At 40.1% G+C, this 23,343-nt stretch overlaps 1 protein-coding gene across 12 annotated transcripts in view; it reads right to left on the reverse strand.

Annotated features, from left to right (window-relative positions):
* TNS3 (tensin 3) overlaps window positions 1-23,343 on the reverse strand; it is a 319,894-nt gene that overhangs the window by 221,814 nt on the left and 74,737 nt on the right. The window contains exon 1 of one of the 12 annotated variants that reach the window (XM_064506665.1): window positions 13,300-13,350. The exons of the other annotated variants lie outside the window; for them this stretch is intronic. Within the exon in view, the coding sequence (XP_064362735.1) occupies window positions 13,300-13,335 (36 nt within the window). The 5' untranslated portion in view covers window positions 13,336-13,350. Of the gene's footprint in view, window positions 1-13,299; window positions 13,351-23,343 lie in introns of those variants that run through there. 12 annotated transcript variants of the gene reach the window in all.

Genomic DNA, 23,343 nt, shown 5'->3' on the forward strand with positions numbered 1-23,343 from the left:
AGGCAATGACATCCAAATACTCACTGAGAGCAACACAACAAACGCTGGGCAAACAGAAGACAAACCAGGTCCCCGAAGTGCTTACAGTCTCATTTGCACAAAACTATACAGTATTGCTAGGAAAACTCCAGCATATTTAGAAGGCAGACATAATCAAAAACCTTTATTCACCATCACATCTTAAATCTCTTCTTTCTGTGTTCCAACCAGAGAAAGAGAACACATTACAAACCTTTTAGACACATGCATCTCGCTGTTCTCAGAGACAGAGTTTATCCTAAACCTTCTGCTGGATCTGTGCCATCTGCATGACTGCACAATATGGATTACACTTAAATAATACCTAATGTGTCCCTAAATCAAGCTGAGAGACTCTGGGAATGGGATCCGTCTCTTAATCAGCAGTGCACAGGTGTACACAATCAGCCACTTCAAAGCCTTGCTGAGCCTCACAATATTTGGTGTTTTGTTAAAGCCCCATTACACAGATCACATGATTACTGAAAATTTCATCACTGATTAAAAGAGAAAAACAGGATTACAATCAGCTTCTAGTTTTCAAGGTTGCAGCAGAAGGTTCAAAACTTGAACCCCAAGGACTCCAAAAACAGAAGGCAAAAACTACTATATTTAAGAAATTTAAAACTAGCATGTGATTTTGAACTCTGACACATGACTTTGAAATGCCTGAACTTTGGCAATACTGCATATATATACAGATATCAGCTCCCAGATGCACATACTTTTGCACAGAAATGGTACAAACCAAAAAACAAAAACACTTATTTTTGCATACCATCTGTGATACTGCCACAGCATTAGCTTAGCATAACTTCATGTTCTTTATATATTAAAAGCATGGCTTTGACAAATAATTAGGGGGTTGGCCATATGAGAAGTTATTATATTTATATACTGAATTCCTCCCCTCCTCGCTTTTACTATGAGCGAGGAAGAACAGGAGGGGAGGGAGAAAATCCGTGTGTCTATGCTTTAAAGAGCTCTGATCATATTTGAACCTGCCTAGAGGTGCAGTCAATGACTCAAAGTTAAACATTCATCTCAAACACACACACTGCTGAATCAAGGATTCTGCTGTGTGAAGGGAGCTGCTAAGTTAAACTACTAATCAAAAGCAGGTAGTGTTGTACTTTAATGACACTGCAAACACTTAAAAATTCCAAAGAACAGGGTAACAGAAGTGACTGTAGTGACTCATACCTTTTACAGGCTGGAGGTAATTTGCCCCTGATTTAGAATGGCACTTTATTCTTAGTGATATCTACAGAAGCAGCCAAACTTGAGTAATGTTTTAGTTATCCAAATTCAACTTCTTAAATCAGAATGAAGAGGGACAACTCATCTGATCATCACTGAGCTGAAGCTAACCACACGCACTTGTTAGAAAGCAAGAACGTGGAGAGAAAGTTATGCAGAAGTCAGGGCACAGAATGAAAAATGGTGTTTGGTCATATCTACATGTTGCTATTTTGCTTACACAACACAATTCCAAACCAAAATAGTATTCTTTCATGTACATAAAGTATATACAGATATATTGTTGACATATGTTAGGTTTATAACCACTCATGAGGCATACAGATGTGCATCACATTTGTGTCAAGAGTACTTGACAGATACCAAATTTCCTTTGAGCAAGGCTCCCAAAACCTGGTACGCTCTTTCAAAACAGAACATTTAGTACAAATTTGTCATCTAACCTTAGTGTCAGAGATCTCTAAAGAATAGCTTCTTTGGAGTTTCTTTAATGATTCTTAACATATACAGTAGCATGGAAATTTACAGCATTTCATAAATGTGACCCCAACAGCTAAGTGTTCTGGCATGCCCAGCAAACACTGAAGTCCAGCCTGCACCACAGGCCCACTATTTTTTATTCAACACTTATTTTTCCACAGTAAAATTTTACCTTCCATTGGTAAGGCCTCTTTGGGGATAACAACGACAAACAGTAAAATTTTACCTTTCTACTAGAATATTTTAGAATGGCAATGTTGTAAAATATGTACAGAAAGAAAAGTACATTATACAAATAAAAAAAATCCAGGTGGTAGTATAAGAGAACATTCAATTCAGTAAGAAGATCAGCCCCCATCTTCTTAAATCTGACTTATAGCAAAATACTTAGGTTCCCTCAGGAGAACAGAATATGGTTTGTGGATTGCTCTGCAAATACAAATGATAATCAGTACTTCAGAGTACTGCCAAAATTTGCATTAGTTTCCCAGATAAGCAGTTTAGCAAGTTTTATTTCAGGGCACTTCTCTATGCATCTGCAAGTTAGGCAGCTCCTGGAACCTACTGCTCTGTTTTTGAGAAGATTGTTGGGAAACTGTCTTACTCAGATGCTAGCTAGTCTTTACAAAGCACTGTGAGAAACAATTTCAAACTTAGCCTGGACTTCAGATTTAAAATTATTTCCATGAGCAATCAGTGCAAAAAAGCACTAAATAACAAGCTTACTTTTTTTTTAATTTGCAACAAGAAAAAGCAGAGCTCTGTGGTAACTAGGCTTTTTTGTTTTCTTTCATTTTCAGTAAAACAAATCCAGACTTATATCTGAAATGCTGTACAAGTGACAATCAACTTGTTCATGTATTATTTACAAAATTGCCCTTGCATATGTCAACTGTGGGCATTAAGACACCATTTCATATATTTTCAAGCTACCAATTGACTTGCTATTTAACCCCATGTTGTACCTTCTAGGAATCAACCCACAATACCTGTGTTCCAGCATAGATTTGCTGGTACAGAACATGATGTCTATATGTTGTGGTCAAAAAGCTCATGTTAAATCTGTTGATTCAACAAAAACACTAGTGGTGTATTATAGATGTGACAACATGAAATCCAAATCTACATTAACCTTCTGAAACATTCAGCTGGTGCCAAATGGTACCAAAACAAATACAAAATCCCTCTCTAAACCACATGAATAACTTCAGTCCGGTGAGCTGAGGAAAATCTATGATTAATGTAATTATCATTTTATAATCTGATTCTTTATAAAGCACATAAGTAAGGAGCAGTATCTCGCACAACATTTCCAACATTTTCTCCATGTACTGACTTACCACGTTTTCCTAATAAATGATTGAATTTCGCAGTTATCAGCTTGCAAGGCAAAAGTAAGAGCATGTCTACATCGCCCACTACAGGATAGTATAGGAACACCCCAAATAACCATAAAAAGTACAACTGGAACTACACATTTTTAAAGTAGGATCATTTACTATCCTTTTAACTATGGTACAATGTGCAGTGTACATGTAATTATTCATGTCACCTAATACCTCCAGTACTTTGATATAACAAAAATTTCCTTTACTTACATTATCTGATAAACACTTTGCTATTCTCCAGTTCCCTGCAACTGTTCCTCTTTTTTATTTTGAAAGAAATAAAAAAGCATTAAGAAGAAACTACACTGAGAAACACTATAATTGGCAAGTTTAAAAGTGAAATTGTGAAAGCTGCAAAAAAGCCTCTGATACATCGCAGAACTAACACTTTGTATAACATACTAGCACTAGAATATTCCAGCAAAAAATAAACTCCAGAGATACTTTTTCAACATGAGGCTGGTGGTACTGGGTGCGGTAAACCAAGAATTACTTGACACAGAGAAAATCAGGAGGAAAAAGAGTTAAAAGAAAAGTAATACAGTCCCTGCCTTTTACTCTTCTCAGAACTGAACCAGATCTTCTGACAAGACTTGCACAGAAGTTCCCCACGCAGAGACCAATTGCACAATTCTTTAACCCTTGTGACAGGAGGCAATGAAGATTCAAATGCCACATACTATATACTCAGTGCAACGTGACTGGAAATTTAATGCAGTGTATACAAAAATTGCTGCAAGTGGCCACAGAAAGTTCAAGGGGAAACAGAGAACCAGGAGCTCAATATCACAACAGGCCTTAACAAGAGTCAGTGCATCACTCTGTGTGTATTTTTACCACTGGCGATTTCCATTTTTTTCTCAGAGGCACAGAAGCTTCAAGATGATATATCCCTGTCTCCACCTACGTCCTTCGCACAGCAAAGCAGGCCCAACTCAGAACAATATGCAGGGGACTTTTTATTGGGAATCACCCGAGTACTTTGTGGTTAACCACGCTACACTCCGGCTGTCCACTTCCTCCAGTATTTACATACATCGCCCAATGCCTGTCTGCACCAGCCCCCTGTGTCCAAGACACCAAATTCCCCAAAGCCTCTCTCTGACCTCCTAGAGTGTTCACAGGGCTCCCCGGTCACTCTCCCCCAGCCCCACGTGGTCCTGCACCCTACCTCCTTTGGACTTCTGATTGGTATGGCCAGCAATACTTGGCCTTGTCCAAGACAAATAATTTTGCTGGATTTTTTTTTTTTTTTTTTTTTTTTTTTGCAGTAACAGCTTTGAGACAGAATACACTGTACAATTGTGCCTACGAACAACATAACTGTATATATACACTACTTCTTGGTGGAGATGGGTGGATTTCCTTAAACCAAGAAGATGGCAAGCTTTCTCCATTGCATCCTACCTCTTGGTTATGGTCCACTGGTAGCAGTTATCAATTACCAGTGAGCCCACATAATTCCTTGTAGCTGAGTAGCCACAAGTTTGCATGTGCAGTTAGACCCTTCACAGAGTACAGGTTAGCCACCACTGACTTAGAGAATACGGAGCCAGAGAGTTGGGTTCTCCTTGTCCTTTCAGAGATTATTTTGAAAATAAGATTCTTTAGATAAGGGCAGTTATCAGCACATCCTTCAAGTACTGTAAACCGAAAATGTATTTAACATGGGGTTTCCTTATAATTACCCCTTCTTAAGCATAGTATGATAAGTCTTTGTAATAGGTAAAACCAATGGCTCTGCCCCTGCATCTTTGTCCAGTGGCTCCACTATTGCCTGGCTCCTTTTTACAACCTTACATATTCTCTTCCATTTAAGGAAGTTTCTTCAGCTTTCATTACAATGTCAGCTGCACGAGAGCATGCAGGATTTGAACAGCTCATCTATCATTCATTTAGATTATAGGGCTGGTGGTTTCCCTCCTCAGGGGATCTAATGTCTACTTTCTAATTCACAATGGCGTGATTCAAAGAAGAGCTCCCGAAGATGGGAACCGTACCTGTAAATGTACATTATGAAAGGGAGATCCAACAAGACCAATTTTAAAAAAAATTATCTTCCTGTGAGTTGACAGATGTCAGCCTCCAGGGTCCAGGCACCAAATCCTGTTGCAAACTCCTATATCCTTTCTCCTCCACTCCACATTCCAGTCTTTATAAATCAAAATATTTCTTTCCTCCCTACTGTGAATGATGGGAGAGGAGGACACCCACCAATTTCAAGTCGGGAGCACTGATATTGTCCAATGACTTCAGGAGAGTTGCAGTAACATGACTTAAGGTACAATGAATTAGTTAAAAATCCGTGAGTTAACTATAACAAAATGGAACAGAGGAAAAGCATTACTCTGTGTGTGAACGCGAGACAAAAATAAGTCTGTTGTATTTTCCCAGGACTGCAACTCAGTTCTACAAGGCAAACCAAAACCAGGATAGTTTTGAATGAGAAGGAGGAAAAGTTCTAGCTGCAATTATAAAACACAAGGGAACACATTTGCTACTTGTGCAATGACAGATTCTCAGCATAGCATCTGTCAAGCAAAATTTAGGAAGGAAATTAAAAAATTCTCTCTTAGAAATCTTTATCATAGGGATGAAGATTGTTTTAACAGAATTTTATTACATTTTTGGTACTCATTGCCTTGTCAGTGTATTTAACGGAGACAAAAAACACTTTCTTACAGTTCAAAATTCCCAGTAGGTTCTGAAAAGTTGCTTTCTGCTTACCTGTTAATTTATGCCACTTCTAAACAAGTAGAGACAAAGATATTATTCATAGTAAGTGGCTACTGCCAATCACATAAATAGCACTTTCCTGATATAGTTCAGACTGAGACTTCATGCCAGATTCTCAGATAGTATCGGCTGAATAGTCCCTTTGCCTTTAGTGAGTAGTCTGTTGCTGAAAACAACATAACCTTGTCTGAGGAATGGCACAGAGAAGAAAACAAGGATTCAGAGTCACAGGCCTTTCTGTGATTCTCCTACCAGCCCACCTGCTAAGCCACGGCTAGGTTATTTTAGCAATGCAAAACTTAATCCTCTGCATCAGATCAGTCCTGCTCTATTGCTGAAATGTTGCCCTGACATCATTTTGTTGCCTCAGAAAAGCACCACTCCAAACAAAGCAATTTCTGGACTTACATACGGTTGCCTAGAAAATGTTAGTTTAGCCTCCTCCCATCTCATTGCTAGCAGACAGAAGTCCTGTTCTGCTGTCCACATCTTCCACTAACACACCCATTTACCTCTTAGATTATGCCACTTTTAAGAAAAAACAAGAGACCGAGTCTTTATTCAGAGTAAGAGGCTACTGGCTACTGACTACAGCACATGCAGCACCAGAAAGAGCACATGGACTTCAGCAGCAGAGTGATGTTGGCCACGTAGGCCAACAACAGCTCTGAGAATAAAACTTTATTGGATAGATACAGACTTGGTCATGCTGCTGAATAATGTAGAATGATGAAAAGAACCTGAACAGGCCTCCTGCTCCCTTGTCAGGCATTCTTTTCTCCTGCGCAGAAGGAAGACGAGGCCTCCAGAAGTATTTCCTTTCTTCAGCACACAAACTGGCCAAGTGGGGAGCCCTACAAGACCTGACATGGTCTCTACATTTTTTGTATAGACAAGTATGCATGTGAGGTAGACAGGTGTTTTAACTGACAGAACTAAAACAGTTATAGCATCTCAACATACAGGTATCGTACTTTTTTTAGGTTTACATTGTTGATGAGGACAAAAAAGGTACAAGGTCAAACTGAAAAAAATACCCTTATGAAAACAAATGGAATATTCCAAAACAACCCCTTCCTTGACTGGTTGGGTTCATCAGGTAAGACACAGACCATATTTTCAACCTGAAAGACTGATACACCCTTGTCCCTGTTTGGTATCAAAGCAATAGGCTGCTGCAAATTAAAAAATGACAAACATAAATCTAATATAACCTAGATGTTTCAAAAAGGAAAAATAGATGAATGCAGAGCTGTGTTAACACTAGAATACACTTTTCTACAGAAAATGTCATTGGCATTGAGCTGCTAACATTGCTAACCTGCTAACATTGCTAACCTGCTAACATTGCTCTGCCCCCAATTTAACACTGCTAGAGTAGTACGTGAGAAACAGTTATGCCCTTGCAAATACCCACATATTCACAAGTAAGTAATACCACTGCTGTAAGCATGCAGACCTGTGACAACCAGAATTATCCTTGACAAATCTCATATGTAGGCTTTCCTACCTTTGTATGCTAGTCCTACAGGTTCTATAGCAAGAGCTCCTAAATCTTGTTTATACACCAATTTTGACAGTAGCAGAAGCATTGGCATGAGCTGTTTCTAGGTCCATGCAGGCACCCAAGAAAGCCCTTGACCTCTTAGGCAGAGTATGGGAACCACTAATTTGTACTACCAAACACTTTTGATCTGCTTACACTAACAGAATGTCCTAGCGCAAACTTGCCTTCCACTCCCCTAAAGTATTTCTTCTGCCAGTGCAGCCGTCTCACCTATGCAAAAAACATAAACACACATGCAGAGCTACTCATCCGCCAGAGGCCTCCAGCTACACTGAGGGCTTTGTCAGCAGAGATCCATCAGCTTAGCAGGGATGATTTTTCCTAAAAAGACTCCAAACTGACATGGCTGTGCCCTTCCAACTTTCCAACTTTAAAATGTCGGGCAAGACAAAATTATGAGACACACTCCCTCTTCCCTCAGTCATAACCTTGATTAGAATTCCTTTGCTTTGCCAACTGGCTTTTATGCCTGGAGAGTTCACATTTTCAAGCTTTTCTCTGGAACCAGAAACCTCCTTCAGAATAAAGAAAACAGATTAATGCATTTACCTTCAAAACATGAGCTTTACAAAAATACCAAATAACTGCAAGATTCAGGATAAAATGAACAGTACAATTAAGCATATTCACTTTCCCAAAGTTACAGGCAGAATATGTTGTTGCCTAGAACAGCAGAAAGTTGCTATGGGCAGGGCATATATACTTTTTGTGCTAAGTCAGCAAAAATCATAAGAACAGCTCATGTAAGTCAAACTTACAAAGGCCTGATCTTCCTGCCTTCCTATTATTCCAAAAGCAGCAATGAGCTAAGTGAAGTGCTTTAGTTTCATAAATACAGAGAACAGAACCAAGCCCAAAAGAAGGGAAGTCACCTCATACCCAGATCTTTTGTGCAATAAGGGGAAGTTTCTCTTTCAGCTCTCAAGCTTGTGGCTATTTTGAATCAGTCCTACGCCTACTGCAATAACAGACAAATGCAGAGTGGTAGCCGAACTGCATGACTTGGACTTTTGTGACTGCTTTTTCCAAGTGATTTTCCCCTTCTTTTCTAACACTCACTGCAGTAATGTTAATTTGTTCAGTGGAGGAGAGAGGGTCTAGAAGGAGCACACTTAGTGGGCTTCTCGGTTTCTAATTTAAACAGACTTCATAAAAAAGAACGAAACTCAAACAAGGGGAAATACACAGCAAAATCTGTGTTTTGAGATCACAGTGTTTTATTTATAACTTCACAGAACATCTAAAGCTAAGTTACCAAGCTACCTTGATGCCTGCTAGGAGCAGGTTACGGTAGGAGCAGTGAACATGCCTTTGGATACTTCAGTTAGCATCTTAACAAGCTTCAAGCAGCCTTTCCAGTTTCCAGAAAACAGATCTTTGGCCTATCAAAAAAGGCTCAGCAATAAGGCAACTGTTGACCTTTAATGATTCATTCATATTTCTGCCTGGGAGAAAAATCTGTGTATATATATATTTCATATATATATATAAATATATATATATATACTCACACATACATAATCCTTGTACCATTTAACCAGATTACACAAAAATTGTTCCCCAAGGGAAGCCAGATAAGAACACATTTATTGTTTGCAAATGTGGCCGCAGAAACCTCAAGTTTGCACACCATGCAGCCTTGACTTATGTGCCCTGAGGAATTGTACTAACTACTGCTCTGCAATTTATAGCTATAGAAATGGAGGGGAAATCTCATGTTCAGCATTTCATAATGATATGTCTGAAATACAGCTCAAGTCAAGAAAATGAATGCCCTTGTCCAAAGGAATGTTATTTTCTTCTTGGTTTAGATCCCAGCTCCAGGTTTAACCAGCAGTGCAATATCCTTGCACTGTTCTGCCCAGGTACTTCAACAGCAGTTACTGAACAGATGTTACCTCCTCCATCAGAGAATTGGCCCATTCAACCTTTTTTTACCATTTTGATGAAATGTCAGCATTTTTATGAAATTGCTGAAAGGCCAAAAATGCTAAGTGAACACCATTTCAGTTGGAATTTCAATAATCACTCAAACCAGACACCTGTTCAGTACGAGCTAGGTTAAGGTCACAGCTTATTTTGCATGGATCACTGAACAGTACTGATCAGATAACAGCATTTGCTCACTACTGATCCCTGGCTGCATTGAACGGAGAGAGGAATAAGAACAATTTATCGCAATACCAGTCACTGAGGTAGAATTAAATCCATGTATTTATTCTTGCATCTGAAGCATTGTCCCATTTTTCACTGAATTATCACAATAGTAAGAATACACACCATTTTAAAAAATACAGTGAAGTAAACTGACTTTACAACTACATGCAACAATTTTTCCTGGCATAATATTAATCACATGTCCAGATCTTGTAAGTCCCATCCTGGCAGCCACTGTCAGCCTTCTCCACCCAAATAGTAAGAGGAACTTCTTCAGGTATTCATTTTAGGATGAAAATACTCCCCAAAATTGTGGAGGTAGGAATTTTTGTCCCCCTTTAAGAACATTCTTGATGTGGAGAGAGAAATCAGAGAATCATGTAAATAAGTATTTTGAGCTTGGACTGACTGACTGACTGATTTCGAAGAGTGCCATGGTTTGAAATAAGGTTTTACCAAAAGTGACTATTCATTTCTAGTGGAATTCCCAGTTATACTTTTTGCTGTTTCCACAAAGACCCTTTGGGATCAACACTGGCCCTCATTTCTTCTGTATTTACTGTGCTCCCTTCCTTGTGGCACCTCTTTGTTATCTTTAGCTTTGGTCACGAAGTATGTAGTCACTATTACAGCCTTGGCACTTTGTAATTCATTGACATATAGTACCTGCTTGACTTTTGCCAGAGATGTCCACCTTTTCTTGTTATAAATGTGTCCATCCCCTAGTTCAACAGCACAGTTCATCCTAACTGCAATTAACTCCTAGCTGCCACCCGCCCGTGAGCCTGGTAGGTCTCAAGATTTGGGATGCCATTCTGGCTACAGAGTATTTGCATATAAACTTTGGGTATCACATATAGATGAATTATATTACTTCCTATCTCTTTATTCTGCTTTTACTTCTGCCCTTCTCCTTAGCTCAAGCCTTTGTTTTCTTTACAAACATCTGTATCTGCACAGTCATTTTAAATCTCCCTCCTTTGCTAAGTTTGTAATTTTCTGACCTTCATTCCATTTTTAGCACTATCTCATATTCATATTTAACCTTGCCTTTTGTTTCAGCTAACTTTGATTTTTATAAATAAGATAGCTGCTCCTATTTAATTTTTGTTGTACAAAAATAATTCTCCACAAACACTCTGTGCAAGTGTTGAGAGGAATGAATCTTACAAAAGTAACAAACTAACTCATGAATTAGAAACTTCCCTGAACGCTGCCATCTTTCTTCTGCAAAAGCCTTTATCTGTGGTTTAGAACATTTGCCCTCACTTTGATGACAGTCTGATCTTGACCGATTTGTTTACGTCTCTTCTCTCTGGACCCCAATGCTGCAGGCAGACAACTGTAGCGCTGCAGGCAAGGTCAAGGGCCCCCACAGATACTCTGTGGCACCTGCTTCTGCAGCTCCAAAGGCAGCTATTAAATAGAAGCTACTTCTGTATCTTAAGATACACCACTGTGTGTCTTAAACTACCTACTCCCATTCAGCTCATGCTTCACATGCACCATATCTCTTCCATTTCAATCAATTGTGAACGGCATATGCAAGATAAATGTGCACAGATAACAAAAATCACTGTGAATATAAAGTGAAAGGGGAAGGAAAAGAAAAATTCCACAGAAAGATAAAACATCAACCACTTTTCTTACTCTGTTCACACGAGTATCTTTCTCACCAAGAAAACCTAGAGATATCAGTAATGAAACAGAGAAAGAAAGGCGTGCCAACTAGTAAGAAAAAATCATACTTAAACCATGGATTTAGCCTCTCACAACATCTGGAACACAGTGTGAGCCCAACTAGCTGTGTCTCAGTTAATTACATGGAAAACCACTGCCAATATGCCAGTGCCTGTGCTATGAAGGACATTATCAGCAGTGGATTTCCAGCTTCCTTAATACTGTGGAAATGCAGATAATTATGGCTGACATTTGAGAAAAGAATCTTCTTGAGAAGATGAATTTCCTTCCCTCAGGCCTTCTCTTCCAGTCAAGCTGTTGAGGCTATTCAGATGTTCAACCAAATCATCCTAATTTCTTTAGCTACACTGAGTATTTTGATCTGAGACTCTGATCAGCTCCTTTTCAACCCTGCCAGTCAGCAGCCGTCTTCTCCCTGATGCACAGATGGGACAAATGCTCCCTGCCCCAGAAGGTGGATGCCCCACAGCTGCTCAGCCATGACTGTTATCCCTGTTCTAACTGTTTAGGATAGTTTGGCACAGAGTTTGTGTAATTGTGCCAGTGCTTTATAAGCAAAATAGTAATGATAAAGTCATCAGAAATTCAGAAGCTCTCCTGGAGTCTCTATTATTATTTGGTTCTCATCCTGGATCACCTCTGCCACAAAGATCAGGGGCACTGTACAAAGGCTACTGCAGGAATTAGAACTGGCCTCAGTGGTCCAGGAAAAGCAGCTTCCTCTTCCTCATAAAACATATAGGAAAAAAAAAAAATGTTTGAGGAGGAGTTGACCTGAACAGCATGAGGTATTCAAGCCAACATCTAAAGCATGCCACAAAGAGCCTGGGCAGACATAAACCAGGAAAGATTCCTGGGGATGGGATCCCATGCCATCAAACAGAGACAACCCAGGAGATAAATCAATGGTATATGGGAGAGAGACTTCAGTCTTGGGTGTAGAAATTAAACCTCTTCTGTTCATATGCCTTCCTCCATGAGTCAGGGGCTGGGGGAAAGGAAAGCATTACACACTCTCATATCTGTCCTCACTTGACCCACAGCGGAGATCAGCAAAGCCCAGACTGTCTCGGAGAATTTGCGAGGCAGAATTGCCATAGGAGAGGTTTCAGTGTCATATGGGAAACAATGAGGTTGGACAACAAAACAGAAGATCTCTGTGACTTACTTCCACCTTATGAAGAATAATACCCTGACAGAGAGACTGATAAAAGAAACCAAATAATCAGAGTTAAACCAGGCTAAAAAACGATTAAACTTTTAAAGCAAGATAAAGATTCTAGTGGCACTTTTTCCTGTAACCTGGATATCCTTTATACAATATGTTTAGCAATATTAGACAGTTAATTATCATGAAAGAGGATGTAAATGTGTTGAATTTATACATACTTCTTTTAAAAAGTACCTCTCAGTGGCATCTGAACTTACTGAGCTTTTTTTAACATGCCTGTTACAGACCATCCTCATGCAAGTTTGCCAGACTTTTCTGACTCAGCTTTGACTGGAGCTGTTCATTTATTCCCAGAAGCAATCTAACTTACTATAAAACATGTGCTTGTATGCTTGTGACAAGCTGAAAGTTCACAGCAAGCTGTAGTGTGACAGGCTGCAGAGCCTAAACATCTAATTGCAAGAAAGGAGGTCATGGGGGCCTTCTGTTTTGTTTTGTTTTGTTTTTAGCTTGGTCTCCTAACTGTTACTTGTGAGTACACAAATGCACTTGCTTTGGCTCTCTGACTTTTGTGTCTTCTCTAGCAGCTTTTAAATTCACAAACGTCAACACTGAACATAGTTTGAAGAAAGGGTAGCCTCAAAATAGTCCAAGTTTCCTGCAAACAGCTAGTTAGCTAAAAAAAAAGACCATAGTGGGAGCACATCCTATTTATCATTAAAGAGTCCACTCAGGAGACTGATCTCAAGACACTACAGCACAGGAAAACAGATTTAATCAATTTTGCTTCTTATAGAACTACTTGTTTGAAATGCACTTACTGCTTCTCTTCCCTCCTTCTCCAAACCAAAGGGCATTCACTTAATTGCCTCCCCACAGTCCAAACCACAGAAAAGGAATACAGGCTTCAGCCCTGAGAGCAGAAAAGAGAAAACCAGCATTTGCCAAAGCTGAATTCAAACACAGCATTGTCCTGAGGCGATAAGAGCAACACACATCAACACCTCACCTCTGCCTTTCACAGACCTGCCAAAGATTTGGCTTTTGCCTCCCTGCCCCCTCCTGCCAGGTGCCCTAGGATGTACCAGGGCAAGATGCCCTGAATCACCCCATTCCCACTTGACAAGGGCTCCTTCCCCCCTCCTGCCTTCCTAGCTGCTCCCTCACCAGGGGCAGGATCATAAATTGGGTGGGAACCTGGGAAAGCAGAGTATCTTTAAGGCAGATGAAGTCCTGACTGAACTCTGTGCTAGTGAAAATTCTCCCATTTGCTCCTTCTTCATGTGCTAAGCAGAAGGTAGCATTAAATAGAATCCTTTGAAGGAAATCTTCACCAGCTATGGTTGTGTGTTGCTTTGACAGAGACCAGCATCAACTTACAAGCGCACCAGAGGGAAGAGAAGCTTTTCTGTCTCTTATTCATTTCCTCTGGGTTATAACAATACTATGGCATTTGAGACAAACAAGAGTCCCTCTGTCCATGCTGAACATGCTTTCTCTAATTTTTTGCAGCTCCTTTTCTAGTGCCAGGGGAATTGAGGAGTGTTGTATTTTCGCCAATCAAACTCAGAGAGGTACGAAGTGAATCACAGCAGAGGGCTACAGAAACTAGCAGATGGAGCCTCACTTTTTTGGAGTCAAGTGTTGGCCTTGGTAGCCGAAGGGGGTGGATGGAAAGGGCCCTGGGGTTAATAGCAGAGTGCTACAGCTCCTTCACACTGCAGAATAGAGGCTTGGAAAGCATCACCCTTGCCATATAGTGGCATCAGTTTGACAGTTGACACAATGTATTTTATGGTGGTAGCTTGCTTACAAGTTAAAAAATCAGGAGGAATGCAGGCTGAAAGGAGTAATAAAGCAGGAATATCATCCTGAAGATCTCTGTGCTTGCAGACCCTCAGAGTCACTTCCCCTGCTACGAGTCTCTCATCACCACTAGAGCACAGCATGAAATGGCTCTGAATTTGGTAAAAAGGAAAGTCAGGTTCTTGGGAAAGTGGGGCCTGACCCAGAGAGACCTCTGTCCCCACTACAGAAAGCCTTGATCACACATGAGAAAGCAAACGCTTGGTAAAACCAAAAGCAGAGTATATTGCAACAGTTATAATTATCACTAATGTTTCTGTTCCTGAGGGCAATTTTCAATTGCTTATAAACTTTCTGTTTAGGTTGCAGTTTGGTAGATCCCAGCCTTTCTCTTTTTAAGCATTCCTGCTCTCAGCACAGAAATTGGCCAGTTAAAAAAAATATACTCTTCCAATTATAAAATTCTTTGTGATAGCTGTCATTCATTAGGATTTTGAGGTAGAAACTTGACATTTATCAGGCCACAGAGAAGCTATTTAGATGCCTCAGGAAAAGATACTTGTTTCTCCTTGATGGTGGGTTTGCTTCTTGGTTTTGCTTTCCTTTGGGTTCTTTTCACAGGGAACCTTAACATTGTCATTTCATGACTTACATAATCGTTATCTTAAAAACAAATAGTTTTTATAGGATTGTGTTATTGTTTGTTTTATTTGGGCTACAAAAAAAATAAAGCAATATATAATCACCCTGAAAAATAACAATACAAAGGGTTGTAAAAGCATACGCAGGGAAAGAGAAGGCAGTGATAGTTAATCAGGGAGAGTTAAAAGGATGGAGTAATAGTGAAAGGAGACCAAATTATAAGCTTTCCATGGTAACCACTATGAAACCATGTAAACATGTAAACACTAGAATATAGATAAAAACAGAGCTGGCTTAATTAGTCCTAGAATAAGGAGAAGTTAGCTTTTTGCTGTTAAAAAAAAAATGCTCATTTCCTCCTGAAACTTCAAAATACTTCCCCAAAATGAAAATCACATCTAGAATAATAACAAAAAATGTGTCCCCTGAAGTATCTTTGCAAACTCAGTCTAAAGTCTGAACTGTCAAAGCATATTCTGCTGCTTTTCCTTACAGAAAAAAAAGAGCAAACTTTTTCTGCTACTATAAAAAGCGGGACAAGGGAAAAAATCTATATATATAGATAGATTTTTTAATGTGGTCTACTATTTGAGATAACAGTGAAGAGGAATATACCAGGCAACACGAAAACCCCAGGTAATACTGGTACAGGGGAATGTAGTCATGACTGGTGGGCTCAGCATAAAGTCCAAACAGAAGGAACACCCTGGATCTAACAAGAGCTGCTGGACCCAAAATACTCCTGCCAACCATCCAGGTGACCCTGTCTTGTATTTCTTTGTAGGATGTCCTAGTAGCCCTTGGGGCTATGCTGGCTCTGTGCATTAACGGACACTGTTTCCACATAATAAGTCCTCCCAGAAAACAGAGCAGAGAGGAAAGCACGATGCTGACAGCTCCAGCGAGTGCTGGAGCAACCAGCCCGATCAGCACAGATGGACCACCACTGACCTGGGAGTAACACAAGCAGAGAGATAGTTATCTCCGTACCCTGCTCCCAGCTCTAGATGCTCAATGCTGAAATACCATGGTTGGGTCTGTATTAAAACTAACCATGGGCTCAGTGATACAGGCATCACCCTCCAGGAAAGCATCATTCTGTGTCTGGACCCAGGCTGGCCCAGAGTATTCACATGGTGTGGTCATGAACTAACTGTAACTGTGCTAGATGACCTTGGCTAGCTATGGATTTCTGTCTGTCTGTGAGTATCTACAATGCAAGGGTAGCAGATCTGACTGTATTTAAACTACAGCTTTTCTGCTGCTCTTTGTTGATTGCTGAAACACTCTGAGCAACCTCTCCGGACAGCAAAAACTTCTGGGAATTAACAAAAGTGCACAGATTTGGAAGAGGCTTTTCTAGAAAGGGAGGCTGCTTCCTTAATAAGCTTTCTTCCATTACTGCGTGCCACACATGACTGTGCTAAGATGTGTAACAATCATCACCATAGCCACATATGTATATTAACAACGTATTTTCACTGGCAACAGCAATGCTACAAATACCCACTTCTGAAGATATGCAATCCTAGCATGCAGGGTTTTGGTGCTGTTTCACTGTTTTTAATCACATTGGAACAGAACAGAAAGTTTTTCAAAATATGTTAAAAAGTTGTAATTACCTATCCAATTCTAGAGCACAGATAAAAAAAGTACAAATAAGAAATCTATGGGTTAGAGTCTTCTGTTGAATGCTATTGCATTTTTCCTGAGGGAGGAGGAGCTAAAAGTAGAAGTAAAGAAAGGATGGATTCTTCTCCCAAAGCACTATTTTTTCCCCCAAAACAATATGATAACCCCTTTCTGAGATTCAGTCCTCTTTGCTTGTTTCTTCTATTGGGGCAATACAGCCAGTGCCTGGCAAAATGTCTGGAGACTACTACTAGATTGTAGTGCCCTCCGGTGGCGAAAGCAATTATCGTCCTCAAACTTCAGGGCCAGGGCACTTTCCATTTTATTTTGAACTGTTTAGAGACTTTCCTCTTTCAGCCTGCACTAAAACAGCGACTGACACTTGGTACGCTAACATTACAAAAACCCTCTGTTCTCTTCTAAACATATATGTTGGTACGAGCTGACCAATAGATTTTTATTGCCGCCAGGACCAGGTCAGAGCGTTGGCACCTGAGAGATCCTCGTATTACAAGGTGTTCAAAGTAAAAAAAGCATCACTGCCGCAGCTTTGGTCAGAACAGAGGTGCTGGCTGTGTGGGAAGGAAACGTGGGCCAGGGAGGAAGCTGCAGAAGAAGCACTCACAGGGTGACTACGCACAGTTCAGTGCGGAGGATCCAGCGCACACATGCATTTATTTCAACTTTTGTACAGACTTCACAAGAAAAATCTCAAAGCACAGGTCTGAAATGGTAAAGGATAAATAGGAAAGGCTTTTGGCCAATCTGTTAGCGCATGGCTGCCAGGTTGGATTGTGCTAATTTTATTTGTGCAGTTCAGTCTTTGGTGACGTAGGGAGAAGTACAAAACCATACTGAGGCCTTATGTTCCAGTAAGTATTTTCCTTTTCTGCATAAAATTTTTGTTTGCTTAGCTTTCTTCTTTCAGTTCCCAATGAAACAGTCTGTATCTTTCTCCTTTACTGGTGTTTTCATCTTTCAAATATACACAGTAACCATATTGTCTTTCTGTTTTATCACAGTCAAGGCAAACATCTGCATATATTTCTGGCTTTCCACGTAAGAAGGCAGATGTAAGAGTCAGTTCAATCTAGACTCTGCAATGGTCTCAAATGCACACAAATAATTACACCATTTTAACCAAGTTGTTTATACCCAAACATTTTGTAGCTGGTCCCCACTCAGAGGCTGTAGAATTTTTCAGGGAAGCAATAAGAAAAGTTCCTAATACTTTACCTTGAAACAACTGGCACTGAGAAATACCTGTATTCAACACATTGCTTTAAAACCTGGCAGGTGCGTGCGTGCATGTGTGTGTGTCTGAACAAGCTCTCATTTGTTCCCTCAGAAACAATTAGCAATTGTCTTTCTTCACCATCCTAGATTAACACAACTGAATTCAAACAAAATGCTTTTCCCTCCTCAGCTGGAAAACAAGCCCACAGTTTTCAGTGCCACCACATAAGTGTTCAGAAGTCAGATGACAAAGAAACACAGAAAGATCCCTTAATTCACGTCAAATAAGAACAGGTAAAGTTTATATTTTCAGTCATGAGAGTTGACGTTTTTGGAGATCGTAATTGTGAACATGGAGACTTGAGGCAGTTTATTAACAAATTAAGTCTCTTATATAATTTATCACAAATTTCTTTTATAATTTCCATTCCAAGACACTGTGCTCACAACTTTCCTGTATTTATACTAACACCCCCACAATTTGGTAAGATCTCTAAAAACCTATGAGAGTTGATTCTTTAGTGATATCCAAAACACACACACAAACCAAATACAGTTCTACTCTTCATACACAAATGAAAAAGAAGTATCAGCGTTGACCGAAATACATGACCTAAACAGTTTTTCCTTCCCACCACTAAGGGTACTGACCTGCAGCTCTATCCTGATCCTATGAGAACCCCAAGCTCTCTTCTCCCTAAGAAAACTAGATCTTTTATAGGTTTTAAAACAAAAACATCAAAGTCTCGCACAATAGGCAGAAATCATTTTACGTAATGTCAGCCAGCTAAAAGCTGGCCTTCAAACTTTAATTATTTCTCTGGGCTCCTTCTCTAGTCAGAAAAGAGCAGTAGCCAATCTTAACATGAGTTGAATAAATCATAAATCATCTTATAGAAGGCTTAAGTAGAAAGCCCAGATTCTTAATGGACTGGATGCCTGACTTTTAGATAAATATTAATGTAAGCCAATGTGCACATATTATAGAAATTTATGCAGCTTGCAGCAATTTCTCTCTCCCTGGTTTTCCATCTTATTTGCTTCCTCCCTCCTTTACTCAGTGTTCCTTTCTCTCTCAATATCTCTATTCCTTGGGTATTTTTATGTTTCACTTCTAGTTCACTTTTCAGCCCTTGCTAGACTTCTTCTAGCCCTTCTTGTTCAAGATTTCCTTTGCTCTCCCCCTTCCCTTTTGAATCTCCTCGTGCATGCCATTCACTCCCTGCCACCTACTTTGGAGTGTAACTGTTCTTCCCTCTCTCCTTATTCCTCTCTCCCAGTGGATGACAGTTTAAGCTCAAGACAGAGATCAAGCAGCAGCTTTGTTTAACAGCTGAGGTAGGAAGAAAGCAGAGGGAGCAGGAGTATCTGGTAAAAAACAGTTTCTCCTTCTATTGGGAGCCAGAAAGAGACTCAGGGCTGAGCCCACATGCACAGCTACCAATCAGTATTTTCATCAGTGAAGTCTCTGGCTCAACAAAGCAAGGCGCACATCCTGGTTTGGGATGCACTGTTTGTTCTTTTTAACTCCTGATGCCAAAAGACCCTAAGTAAACATATAACAGCTGCTTCCCTGGCATATTTAGATATAATTCCAACCTGCCTGGATGGACTAACAACCAAAATTGCATATGTTTCAGGGGTGCACCAGATTATCAGCTTGCAGGCAAAGTAGGAAGTGAGAATAAGATACTCTTCCTGCGGTAACTCACAGAGTACAGTTACAATAGCTGAAGAGGAAGGAAATGATGAACTATTTTTTTCTCACTAAAATATTTCAAGCCTGAAGGAGTGGGATGTCCCTTTAAAGCCAAAAATTATGAATGTGATTATAATAAAAATTAGTTAGAACCTGAACAGGATTTGTTTGCCTTTCGGTTTACTGAATACAGTGCAGCTTGGGCTCCTTACAATCTTTTTTTCTTATCCTCTTAAAAAGGGGACAGCCAGGATCTCTAGAATCAGTTTCAGAGGGATATCTTCAAACCTCCCGTAGCAACTCATTTGTACGTCACACCCAACAATCCCACAGCAACCAGTACATGCATCGCAGGGGGGACTGAGCGGCTGCCCAGGAGGAGGCGGAGGGCAGCAGCACTTGTTTTCCTTTGTTTTTCTCTCATGAAACTGCCACGGCCAGTTATTGCATCCGATTCAAGCATAGAGAAGACCTTCCTGTCTGTTTCCACGCCTGATTTCCCTTCACCTACCACCACCACTGTGCTTGGTTAGAGAGGACCCCATCATGTACCAGCTCTGGGGAACAAACCCTGATACAGCCTGCAGTGATCCTACACCACTGTAACTCTGACCTTTCCAAACAGAATCAAGCCCTTTTATTTTTTTGGTACTTAGCCTTAATTACAGTAGATTAAACACTAACTGAAGTGTTGAAAACCATATTGTGGAACTCTTCTTAGGACTCATTTGCCTTCATCCACTCTCTAGAAGCAAGTCTTTCTCAGGCTTTGTTTGCTCCATTTTACCTGGAGCTTTTTAGTATATCTAGAAGGAAGGCCACTGAACTGATTTTCAAAGCACCAAAAGCCCCTGCTAAGTTTAGGTGGAATTTAGGAGGGGGAAAACATAAAAAAAGAAGTTAACAAATAAAAAATACTATTTTTGCAGCAAGAGGCCACAGCATATATAAAAAATTTCCTGGGTGGCAGTACACATGGTAATTCCATTGGTCCCCCTCAACAACATTTAGTTGTTGGGCTTCACACACTGTCCTTGTTGTGGGTCCAGGATGGTCAGGCAGCCAGAATCACTGTCTGCAGCACCCCCACAGTTTTGTAAGGAAAACCTCACGTTCTCAACCCACATCTGCTTCCCAGTACTCAAAAACTTCGACCACTAGCAATGCATGATGCAAATAAATACCGCAGCTATTCAGATAAGTAACCATGCAACAATCAGAAGGATAAGGACCAATTTATAAAGAGGCCTTTCCTAGTGAAAGGTCTGGGATGAAGTTCTGGCTCCAGCAGCCCAGGAAGAGATTTACTACTCACTTCCATGGAGCCAGGATTTCCCCCCTCGATCTTTGTACTTATCTCCACGATAGTTTTGACAGAGGCTAAAAATAAAGTAATTCTTATCTGCTTGAAAATTTTTTTTGCACCTATAAAAACACTTGGCCTTTCAAGCAGTCATAACACTAGGAGAATTTGTGCAAAGTGCACTGAGACAGAAAAAGCCAGGGGGGCAAAAGCCAGAGCACATCCTTGCTGAGAGCGATATTCAGCTCCCAAGGACTGTTTCAAAGAAGGCACAGCATGTACAACAAATGCAGTAAACAACACCCAACTGCTGTGCCAGATCTTAAGTCTATCAGAAAGCCAGACATTATGTTGCTTTTTGCACTAACCAGTTGACAGCACCATATCAGCACAAAAGCCTGAACCCATTTCCTGTTGATCAGCTGGAAAAGCACTGCAGCTAAATCTGGTTAGCCTCATGCTCTTTGTACAGAATGAAATGCATCCTTGTGAACCGACTGCTGGGTGCACTTTGCCACTCAGTTGTAGCCTATGATTTCTTTCACATTCTGAGTTGCATGTTTCTGATGCTGTAATTATCAACTCTTTCCTACACTTGCACTTTAATCCTACATCTCAGATGTCATCCATTTGGCTCAGAAGAAGCCCCTTCCTACAGCTGACTTTCCATTTTTCCCACACTCTGCAGAGCATTCAATTATGAAAACTTGGTTAGCAAGTATTCCATCGCTGATAATGTTATGCCCTAGTAAAACATTTTCATAGGTGATTTGAAAGAAAAAATAAAACACAGGTTATAATCCCACAGTTAGATTAGTACCTTATCTTTACAGCATTGACTTCTCTTGTGTAGGTTTTTTCATGACATCTTTCTAATAAAAAAACAGGGAGCTCAATGGAAGTCTGAATAAGTGCTCCTCAAGATACATATGGTGCAGTAACCCATGAGACTGTATTATAATCATTACACTGAGGTGCTCCTCCAGTCACTGTAATAGCACGGTCAGGATGTGCAGTTCTACTGGGTGCTGTATTTTTCCTCAATCCCTTCTTTTCTGTGTTCCCCTAAGGAATACATGGGATGACCTTCAGCAGAACGAGGGAAGCTCCTTCTCTAGCAACGTGGTCCTATAAGAATTGCTAGCCCATGGAAGCAAAGACTATACCCCAGTGTCACTCCACTAGTGAAGAAGCCACTACTAGATCTACTAGATCTAGGCACTGCTAGAATTGGATGTACTGCAAAAACAGTGAAGGAAGCACCCTGAGAGTCCAGGCCTCTCCAGCAGCATGGAAGCCTCTAAGCAGGACTTTTTTGGAACCTGGTTTGGATGTTGGCAACTCAGCTCCTGAAGTTAAATAGCTAAATTCTCCAGAAGTTAGAACCTTAGTTAGAAAGTCTCTCCAAAAGAACAGGATATACAACCTTAGTGAGGAGGACAGATGAAAGATCAAGGGATACTACAAGCATAATTTTAGGCTGCAGGCTTCACACACATACAGAAAGATTTTCTCGTTTGGTGGGACCAGAAGATGGATAAATGGTTTCAAAAATGAAGAACTCAAAATATAAAAGGTACTTGGATTTCAAACCCACACAGTCCCTAACGACAACATGCACACTCAGAGGGAATCAGGGTAGGGTTCTTCTGTGGTTTCATTTAGGAAGAAGATGATAGAAAATCCAACATCCTAACGTTGATGTTAGGGTCTCTAATTCATAAGACTGATATCCAGTACAGACATTACACACCTCACTATTTGGGATACACCCTAGAACACAAGTAGCTAAATTAAATCTGGGGCACATGTAAGGAAATACGTGAGCTCACTACAAAGGTCCCCAACCTCGGCCTGAAAAGATCCTACCTCAGCATGGAGTGATAAATCCCATTTTTGTCACTACCAGTAACTATCTTCACTAGTACTCCTTTACTCAGTCAACCTCTGCCTTTTTTCATGCAAAGTACCGAGATAGGACAGAAAAAGGACACAATATGAGGCAAAACAGGTCCCTATAGGGACTCCACTGTTCTTTGATCGTTCTTTTGTTATATTGAATTCCTGAACTATCACAGTGTTTTCATTTAGTTAGGCTTTCCAGAAAGACAAAGACAAAATTCAGAGAGAGGGGGGGGGAGAGAGAGAGAGAGAGAGGAGAAAAGACAATAATCCATACAATGCATAAAGCAATAATACTCTCTTCTCTCTCTTTCTCTAAGTAATTTCATTCTTATATTCATTAAGAACATACCTTCAATGAAAACCTGATGGAGTAAATAGTCACAATGTGTCTTGCTGAATCCCCTAAACATTTCTGCATCTCCTACACTCTATTAGATCAATATTTACTCTAGAAGAAAGAGCATATGTGCAAAATAGCTCACACAGAGCAGGCAAAAGTCATGTGGAGGGTGAAAATGCACAGCCTTTAAAAAAGTATTGGAATTATTTACATATTAAATATTTTTTCAGTACAGATTTTGTGTGTTCTTTCTTTTTAAAGTGTAGCTTAAAGCAAAATTATTCCCCCCACCCATCCAAGTA

Source organism: Dromaius novaehollandiae, chromosome 2 (genome assembly GCF_036370855.1).
Source record: "Dromaius novaehollandiae isolate bDroNov1 chromosome 2, bDroNov1.hap1, whole genome shotgun sequence".
Lineage (NCBI taxonomy): Eukaryota > Metazoa > Chordata > Aves > Casuariiformes > Dromaiidae > Dromaius > Dromaius novaehollandiae.